This window comes from Drosophila ficusphila, unplaced genomic scaffold, assembly GCF_018152265.1.
Source record: "Drosophila ficusphila isolate 14025-0441.05 unplaced genomic scaffold, ASM1815226v1 contig_791, whole genome shotgun sequence".
NCBI lineage: Eukaryota > Metazoa > Arthropoda > Insecta > Diptera > Drosophilidae > Drosophila > Drosophila ficusphila.
In genome coordinates, this window is record NW_025064737.1 from 19692944 (window position 1) to 19702318 (window position 9375).

The 9375-nt window shown below is 45.0% G+C and overlaps 2 protein-coding genes across 6 annotated transcripts; both read left to right on the forward strand.

The window, feature by feature from the left end:
• Positions 1 to 2: 2 nt before the first annotated feature.
• Positions 3 to 2337, forward strand: LOC108096001 (nicotinamide/nicotinic acid mononucleotide adenylyltransferase 3). 5 transcript variants are annotated; one of them, XM_017197348.1, is made up of 7 exons: positions 4 to 188; positions 272 to 444; positions 518 to 924; positions 978 to 1079; positions 1135 to 1286; positions 1862 to 2114; positions 2197 to 2337. In XM_017197348.1, the coding sequence occupies exons 2-7, from the start codon at positions 342 to 344 to the stop codon at positions 2236 to 2238; spliced, it is 1059 nt and encodes a 352-aa protein (XP_017052837.1). In that variant the 5' UTR covers positions 4 to 188; positions 272 to 341; the 3' UTR covers positions 2239 to 2337. The 5 variants fall into 5 exon arrangements, with proteins under 5 accessions (XP_017052836.1, XP_017052838.1, XP_017052837.1 ...); XM_017197347.1 differs by having other exon boundaries at positions 3 to 444; XM_017197349.1 differs by lacking the exons at positions 1862 to 2114; positions 2197 to 2337 and adding an exon at positions 1461 to 1813 and having other exon boundaries at positions 3 to 444.
• A 223-nt stretch (positions 2338 to 2560) lies between these two features.
• Positions 2561 to 4799, forward strand: LOC108095696. The gene is made up of 5 exons (XM_017196866.1): positions 2561 to 3207; positions 3268 to 3377; positions 3437 to 3577; positions 3639 to 3845; positions 4106 to 4799. Exons 1-5 carry the CDS (start codon positions 2561 to 2563, stop codon positions 4582 to 4584), a joined length of 1584 nt encoding a protein of 527 aa, XP_017052355.1. The 3' UTR covers positions 4585 to 4799.
• The last annotated feature ends 4576 nt before the right edge of the window (positions 4800 to 9375 follow it).

The following is a 9375-nucleotide window of genomic DNA, read 5'->3' on the forward strand; positions in this document are numbered from 1 at the left end:
TTAAATTTCCCATTCAAAGTTTTTGTTTTTATTAGTTTTAAGTTCAGGAAAAACAAAAAATTTTGTATTCCTTGTGAACAACTTTTTGGTTTCATATTATGTTACATTATCGGTATAAGGTATTTACTTAAATTTAATTTAAAATAGAAACGGGCTTGCAACCGATACTTCAGCTCCGTTAATCGAATGTAAGTCAGTGTTAACAGCTGTCTTGCACAGCTGTTCAGTGTTGAAAATAAAAAGCACTCAAACATATGATTGCGAAAATCAGCTGGCCAAACCATAACATAACATTCGAAGGCTGGATCGGAATCAGTAAAACTAGTCTTAAATACCGAAAAATGTCAGCTTTCATCGAGGAAACCAAGAGCCTGCTGCCGCGGATCGCATTCATTGCCTGTGGATGTTTTAGCCCGCCCACGCCGATGCACCTGCGGATGTTTGGTAAGTAAAACTTGATGGTGAAATTCCCCGGTGCCAAATCGATTATGATTACGCCGAATGATTCTGCTTACAGAGATAGCCAAAGATCACTTTGAAATGCAGGGGACCCACAAAGTGGTGGGTGGCATCATATCGCCCACTCACGATTCGTATGGCAAAAAGGGTCTCGCCTCCGCTTTGGACAGGTGTGCCATGGTGAAATTAGCTACGCAGAGCTCAAACTGGATCCGGCTTTCCGATTGGGAGGTACACCAGAACCAGTGGATGCGCACACAGGCGGTACTTCAGCATCACCAGAACTACATCAATAACCACATTAATTCTGGAAGAACAGGCGGAGGTGATGAGCCGGACGCTCACCTGGCTAGCTGGCTACCAAGGGGTCTGCACGATAGCCGGGATCCCGTTCATCTGAAGCTTTTATGTGGCGCTGATCTCCTTGAGTCTTTTGCTGTACCCGGCCTGTGGGCAGAAGCGGATGTATGTTTTTATTTTCCAAAAAAAAAATCGTCATTTAATATGATTTTTTGCAGATTGAGGACATAGTGGCTAATCATGGCTTGGTGGTCATCACCCGCGCCGGCTCAAACCCAGGAAAGTTTATCTTCGACTCCGACGTATTGACCAAATATCAGGTTAAAGGAAAACTACCTCTAAATATATATACTTAATACTTAATTTTTATTTCAGAGCAACATTACGCTTATTACCAACTGGGTGCCCAATGAGGTGAGCTCCACGTTGATAAGGCGGCTCCTGGGACGCGGTCAGTCGGTCAAGTACCTTCTAGACGACCTGGTTTTGGAGTACATCAAGCGCCAGCGCTTGTTTAACATTAAATCGTAGGTGGACCCCCTATTATCTCCCGTCTATCCTGCATGCCCACTCACATTACCCAAACCGATACGTACACTGATTGAGGCGCCACTTTAATACATTTCACACCGCAAAGATCCCAATTATCGTGCACCAACAGCAGTTCTTTGTATTGTCTCCTTTTGTGTCTCAAACTGCAGGCGGGATGCACCGGCTTCGCCCGAATGCGACTCCTGACGCGTTTTGCACCCGAAAGAGAAGCCCACGTCGCCCACCCGCTGCCCCGGCCACCTGCACCGTCATTCGCACCACTTGCCCCACCAGCACCATCCGCTTTTTGAGCCGTGGCGCCTCTTCATGGAGCGTGAGTGAGCCAGAGCAGACCAGAGTTCAAGTTCCTATTTGCGATGATTCTCCTTTAATGCATGTCTATACTTGACCCTTGTAAATACCCCTATTACGATTAGCTAATTTTATTCCGGTGGTCAGTGTGCGTATCCCTTACTTACTACGAATTGTTGCCAAATGTAGTCCCATTAAACTATAACCTTAACTTTGTTGCTATTGTACTGACCATGCCCGCCTAACCCGTGGATTGTAGTAAGTATATAACGGATGCAGTGCGTCCCAACCATTTGCTCTTTAACCATGCCTACACGGACAACAACAAGAACGCGAGCATCTACCCCATAGGCGACCAGCTGGAGCAGGACATGGATGAGTCGGACACTCCCAGCCCGCAGCTGCAGCAGACGTCGCGGGTATTCTGCTGTGGAGAGGGCTCAAAGCTGCTGCGATCCGGTCCTGGACAGGCGGTGCAGGTCATCACCATGCAGGCGGATGTGAAAGAGGAGGTGGGTATTGCATCTAACAATTTCTCTTTAAAGATACATTTTTAATACTTTCATTTACCTTTTAATGATTGTTTCATTTCAGAGCCAGGCGAAGAAACAGAAGATATCTCAGGTGCAAGTTTAAGAATCTACAGGACGAATCTCACACGGATCGATACAGGAGCGCTGGAAGCTATTTGTTAATATGTATATGTGCTTGTAAAATAAACACGTTCGTTACCAACTGCCCCTGATTTCGTGGGTCACTTCACGGAGCGGAGGGACAAGGCATTGAACTTCGCGCTACGTGCATTGGCATTGCAGCAATTGCAGGGCTTCACTTGGGGTGTCCGGTGTCAGAACTTGTTGATGGCAGCATGGTTGAGTCGACTCGAGAGTGGCCACCATTAGTTTGGGCTTAGAAGGTCGTCAGTTGCTCACGTCCCCTGGAGGAGTTCACATCGCGAATGTTCTTCTTCCGTCGCCAGAATGCCAAACCCGCGCCACGCCCCTCGCGCGCCCCCTCCTTTGCGCTTCCGAAGCGGCGCCCTCCTGTCCAGCTGACCCCCTCGCATCAGCACGACCAGCTGCCCTTCCTGCGGAGATCCCGGTTCAGCGCCCTGCCCCACTTCCGTGCCTACGAGGATGAGCCGGAGAATCTGTCCCTCTTCATTGCCATCCTGTATGTGGTAGATTTGTTCGGCATCTTTCCGTTTGTCACGCTGCCCGCGCTGCTGGTGAAACTGGGCTACTTCGGAGTGTTTCTGGTGCTCTCCATCATCTTCCTGCAGATCTACACATCCTTTCTGCTGTCGCAGTGCTGGACGATGGCCGAGTTGCTCGACCCGTCCATTCAGCAGAAGAGGAACTATCCCTATGCCGCTCTGGCGGAGTTGGCTTATGGTCCCTACATGAGTGTGCTGGTGTCCGTGCTCCTGGATCTCAGCATCTTTGCCATGGCGGTGCCCAGTGTGGTGATGGCCGCCCAGAACTTGGAGGGCGTCGTGCTGCGCATGAGCGCTGGCGAGTACAACTTCTCCTACTGCTATTGGGCCGTAATTGTGGGCCTGGTCATCTGCCCGCTCATGTGGCTCGGCAGTCCGAAGCACATGCGGTAAGATTGGAGTTAAGATAAGCTATTCCTCTTATATAATCAGTTCTATTATGTTCCCAGAGGTCTAGCCATCATCGCTGTTTGCGTGATGATTGTTATTGTGGCGCTACTTTGGTTTTGCCTCTTTGCGGCACCAGCAATTGGAGATCCTTTCGAGGGCATTTCCTTGGGTGGGTATGGTAAAACTTTTTTGGTACTTTTTGGGGATTATTTTGGTTGTTATCCTTAGAATTGCCTGGCTTTCTCACCGTGCTCAACAGCTACAGCATATTGGCCTTCCAGTTCGATATTCATCCTGTTCTTCTAACTCTTCAGATCGACATGAAGCACAAGTCACAGGTTTCCTGGGCTGCTCTTATAGGAATTGCTAGTAAGTTTTACAAAAAAAAAAACGATTTTAAGTAGATTTTTAATCTGGTTCCCTTGGTTAGTAACCTGTAGCGTGGCAATCTTTGGCTCGATAATTGCTGCCTACAAATTTGGATCCATGATTGCGGATAACCTTCTGCAATCCCTGCCCACAAGTGTGCCCTTTTATGTGATGTTGATCCTGATGGCCCTTCAGCTTTGCTTCTCAGTCACAGTGGCCAGTTCGGCCATGTTCCTGCAGATCGAGAACTACTTCAAACTGCCTGAGTGTAAGTCCCTTTCAATATTAAATATACTTTTATAACAAGCTAAATATAAAAGCGATTTGTTATTAACAAATTCACAAATGTTCTTATGTCATGAGTAACTTTGGTAAGTTTAACTAATGATCACCTGATCTGAGAATTCCGTTCTAGTGAAACCGAATCTTAATGAGTTCCGTCATACAGTTTTCGGACACATTAATCTAAGTCAACGTTAAGTTTTAAGTAAGTCATCTTCTAATCCGCAATTTTCCCTCCTTTTTCAGCGCTCTCCTTCAAACGCATGCTGATCCGCTCTTCAGTTCTGGCCTTGGAGGTCCTGGTGGCGGAGTTTGTGCCCAGCTTCGATGCTCTAATGGATGTTGTAGGTGGAACCATAACAGGACCCCTGGTCTTCATCCTTCCTCCCCTTTTGTACCGTCGAATCCGGCGAATGGAGCGGGTTCATCAGCGGATCGCTGCGGAGGCGAGTTATGGCAGCCTGCCACTGGACTTGAACTACGATCCAGTCGATCTGGAGATGGAACCCCTCCTGGTGACCACCCCGCCGATATCCCCGCGTGGCTGCTGGCTGAGAATGGTGAGGTTCCTCCACCGCATCGAGTGCGATGTGTCCTGCACGATGGCCGTGCTCATCTTCGGCCTGCTGGCCACCTTTTTATCCACCTACCTGAACATATTCAGCCTGGCCACGCTGTTTACCAATAACTCGCCTTGCATGAGCAATTTGACCAAGCATTTCTGAGGATCGGGGCTTTCCCCCCAATAAAAAAAGCAGCTTAGCCAAGTTTGATTGCCGTCCTTCGGCGAGTTCAAAAACCTACGCCTCTTCTCTACGGCTTCATCTTCATCTTTAATGCAGTGCTTAAGGTGTTTTGTATAACACAAACTACAAATTTAATAAATCTATTATATTACACCAAGACACGCACGTTTCGAGTGTTTTGAGTGGTTGTTTAATTAGTTAAGCTTTATTAAAACATCGCCAGAGCCAAACTATTTGTCCGGGAATTGCACACGCTCATCATTTATCATCTTTTTCGGTTGCCCAGTAAATGTTTGCCTTTTTGTTTGCCAAATTTATTTAGCCATTCGGTACGCGTTGTATTTGTTGTTTGTTATTCGTTTTTTTTTTTTTTTTTGGCTTGGAGTTGGCCGTTTGCTTTTGTTTTCGGTCAGTAATTTGAGACAAGAGAGGAGACGAGCCGGGCTTCTCCAGGTGGAAAGTAAACAGCCTGATAACATCTTTCGCAGCCCTCTGCTTTTGTATCTTTGAATCTCTGAATAGATATAGATTCTACTATTTGGCAGAAATGCCAGAGCGGCTTAGCTCAGGGTTTAAATTTAAACACACGAAGCCACCGGAGATTCTTGTGCGGAGATTCTGCTTGGAGATTCTTCGGCTGGTACGCAAATTTAATTTATTCCTCGGCAACTGCTGCTTACCGCCATGCATGGCTTTTTCTATTTGCGTATTTCTATTATATATAGTATACGTAATATCTGTAGGTATATGATTTTTTCCTGGCATTCATTTCCGTCTTCCATAATACGTTTTTAAGCGCGTTCCATGTTCCATTCGGTCGGGAGATGACTCAAGGCATTGTGTTGATAACCTCCCCGATTCATCTACACAGCCAATGCAAAAACCGCAACAACAACAACAACATTCGAGTTATTATTTATTTTTTCCATTCTCGGTGATTATTTATTAAAATTAATACCCAATTGTTTGATAGGAAGCCAATCCGTTGGACGCGTCATCGCTTTAGCCACCTGTGGATGGTGGCTGGTCGATGGTGGATGGTGCCTGGGATGCTTTTAATGGCTCGTTATTTTCAGTTGGGCTCTTTTTTTATTTTAATGGCCCGGCCCAAAGGTACGCACTCAGCTATTCGCCCTTTTAATTGCGACGAACTTAGGGTTTACTACCTCTGGTTTATGCTTTTTAGCCGTTTTTATCTTTTGTTTGCCGCATTTCAATATGCAGAAGGTCTCGTTTGGCACGAACTCTGTGTTCCGCGGATGATTCACGCTGGAGGCCAATTCAAAAAAGTACTTGCCATGCCACTCGGACATGGATCCGTGGAGTCGGATGAGCCGGCCAAGTGCAGCATAAGTCGTGCTAATTGATTATATCGCTGGGCCATTGACAGCCGTTTAGGTAGTTTACGGATTTATTTATTTGTCTCCATTAACAAATTACACAAACATGCATAATTAATAGTTATTAAATGGTGTTTGCTGCTTCCCTGGCCACAGAAAAGGCATGTGTAGAATTTTTTGACGATCGAGGGAGTGCCTATATCAATAAATTTTATTTATAAGGATGCAACTTGCAGCTGGACAAAACAAATTACATTTTTTAATTTATTTTTGTATTTATAAAACCTTTTTGATTGATGGTAACAGAGTTATTGGTTGCTAAAATTCAAGATCGAATGTCTAGTTTGGACAGCTCTTGCATGATTTTATAGTAAACCTTTTGACAGCCATTTCTCAGCTTTCGAAGATCTCCGGACAATTCCCGTCTGATTAAACAGCCATTGGCTGATCGACAGAGTGTCGCCTTTTCCACTTGAGACCTTTTCCAAAAGCCATTGCCAATTTGGCTTGGGGCCCATTCGATGGCTGTCAAAAACTGATTACACGGTGGCAATTTTCAAGTGGCCGGCACAAAGGCTTAACCCAGAATTTAATGATATTTAAATTGCAAGTTCCTTTGCCAAAAAAAAAGGCCAAGTTGGAAAAAAACGAGAATCCAAGACACACATTGTGGAGTACACAACAAAGGCAGAGAGCTTTGGGCATAAAATTTCACTTTTCATTTCCTATTGACCCCGATTCCCTTGGACGCACTTCTTTCTAATTTTCGCTGCCCCATCCCAGAAATCTTGTGAAGTGCCCGCAGTTCTCCGGCATTTTGGCTCCCCACTCTCCTCCTAATCGAATTTGGGATCTGCCGATCGGACGATCGATCGAACTGTAACGTCTTTCAAATGGCCATTTATGGTCGGTCACTTCTGGTGGCCGCCGGTTGCTTTCTGCATCAATTGAATACTCATTAGGCACACTCACACTTGCCGATCGCAGTGCCCAGATTTCGGCTCCTCGTGGCGAATGATGACTTTTTGATTTCGCCCAGAATCAGCACAAAGTGTTTTCGACTCTTTTTCGGGCTTTTCGCTGGGTGTACTTTTTAGTTTTCATACTCTTTATATATAATGCATTGTTTTGCATGTTGATTTGCCTATCAGACGAGGCCTGGGGCAAAAGCAGTTGAGAAACAAAATATATTTTTACCCAAGAAGCAAAACCAATAATAAGTACTCTCTATTTTTGATAAAAAAAATACAAGAAATTTATTTACAAAACTATACATATACGTAGACTCAAACGTGCTTAACAGAAACAATAAACATAACAACTCTAAAGTAGGAATGTGTTTACAAAATATTGAAATTGTTTTTACTTCCCCTTAACTGTTCTATTTGACCAACATTCGAGAAGTGCGGCAGTAGGGCGCGAAATCAAACACCAGAAATACTCTTGTTTTTCTGAAACGCACAGCCAACTTGTTTGTTGTTTATATCATTTACCATCTGAGCTTGGCACCTCGCAAAGAATAAGGTAAACAATTGAAATTAACATAAAACGCATTTTTACATAATAAATGAAATAATATGCTAAGGCGCTAATAATATTCTTTAAAAATAAATCGATGACGTTATGAGTGATTAACTCCTAGACAATACAAATTGTTTGCTAATAGACATGGTCAGCGTAGACTGGAATCGAGGGGGGATTCCGGGGGCGGGGGGCCGAGACAAGTCTATCTGGGGGCTAGAGATTCACATCGCTTTATTCACATAAATTATAATATTTGGCGAGCACAAAAACGTGAGCCATAACAACAGCAATAGCAACAGCAACAGCAATAACAATAACAAATAGCAACTACACAAATCGAGACTCGATAATAAGCAAATAAATTATAATTATACACAAGTTCAATAAATGTACAGCCAAGGACGTTGAAGGCCATTCAACGAGTGTTTTGGGGGTTGTACGGAACGGACTGCCCATCAGATGACCCATCAGCGGACTGCCCCCCGGAGTCATCAGCCACCTGCTCCTCCGGCGGAGCTTCTTCCCCCGATGCTCCAGCTCATCGACATGCTAATCAAGCCGCATGGGCATTAAGTCAGATTGATGCTGGCCCATAAATATGGATGCGCAGGGGTTGGGTGGCTGGCTGGCTCGCTTTTAGCCAACTTTGGTTGCAAGGCCGTGGCCAAACTGTAAATAGCTTGCAGCTCATTACCATTAGCCGATCGAAGTTGCCGGTTGCCCGAAGCCGTAGCTCTTCCATAGCTGAGCATCCTCAGTTTATTGTCTAAAAATAAACGCCGGACCACTCGGACTTGGCTTAGTTCGCCTCGGCTAAGAGCATGAATCTTGGCCACAAAAACGAAGCCTGAGCCGCGTCTTCCTGCTTCGCGTTCGCGTGCATTTTCGCTTTACTATTATTAATTAGTAAGGCTCAGTGGAGGAACGGCAAGGGGTGTAGAATTTTGACAGGAATGCTGCACTATTACAAAAACATGGGTTTTTTTTTTAAAATATTATATAAAGTTGAATGTATGGGGAAATATGAATCATCAAACATATAAGAAAATCATATGAAAGAAATTAAAATAATAGTAATAATAGTTCTCTGCTGAATAAATAAATCTATCATTAACTTAAATCAGAGAATGGGAATAGCTGAATAGTAATAGTTGTTAATTTTATTAACAGTGTTAACCTATAGGAATGTATTTGATTTTTTTCGCACTGTAATGTCCGCTGGCATGGGGTGTTGGCACTTTGGCGCCTCTCATCAAGGCCTCCAGACATCGGCGCACTGCAGCTGCCTCATCTTCAGCCGCATCCCCAGCCTCAGTGCCTCATCTGCAGCATTTGGCCAAAGACAGCAGCCAATTAATTGGCATTGGTTGCGTCCCAGCCCTCAGACCAGCAAGTAAGCCCTATGCCATTCGGAACCCTAAACAGGGGAGCCCGGCTTTAATGGCAACGCTTAGGAGATGCTATAAATAAAACTACGAGTGTCTGATGGCCACTCGGTGCCTCATTTCCATTGTCAATCTCTCGGAAGAAGCCCTCTTCGCTCCTAGCTGGGCTCATTAAAGAACCAGCGAGCGGCGAATGGCGATCGGGACAGCGTTGACTTTTTATTGATGCAATCAAAATGTGGCAAGAGACCAAAACCTTTTAAGTGTCTTCAAAATGCAGCCAGCGGCAATTCCTCACTTCTCATTACCGGGCCATGCCCTTCTAGGAATCGGATTCGGAATCGGAATTGGAATTGGACTTAAAATAGGAGATGGAATTGGAATTGGAGTTGGAATTGGAATTGGCGAAAAACCCAAAATGGTATTGACCGTTCGCATGGACCGTGGACCGGCTTTGCGACCACCCGACGCACCACCGAAGATCCATAAAACCTGACTGGGCTGACTAATTAGATGCCGAG

Bases quoted from the DNA above. Each gene is read 5' to 3' on its own strand.
- LOC108096001 (XM_017197347.1), top strand. From the start codon at position 255: ATGATTGCGAAAATCAGCTGGCCAAACCATAACATAACATTCGAAGGC. The intron at 925-977 runs GTATGTTTTTAT...GATTTTTTGCAG, and splicing joins GCCTGTGGGCAGAAGCGGAT to ATTGAGGACATAGTGGCTAA. The intron at 1,287-1,861 runs GTAGGTGGACCC...CGTGGATTGTAG, and splicing joins CGCTTGTTTAACATTAAATC to TAAGTATATAACGGATGCAG.
- LOC108095696 (XM_017196866.1), top strand. From the start codon at position 2,561: ATGTTCTTCTTCCGTCGCCAGAATGCCAAACCCGCGCCACGCCCCTCG. The intron at 3,578-3,638 runs GTAAGTTTTACA...TCCCTTGGTTAG, and splicing joins TGCTCTTATAGGAATTGCTA to TAACCTGTAGCGTGGCAATC. The intron at 3,846-4,105 runs GTAAGTCCCTTT...CTCCTTTTTCAG, and splicing joins CTACTTCAAACTGCCTGAGT to CGCTCTCCTTCAAACGCATG.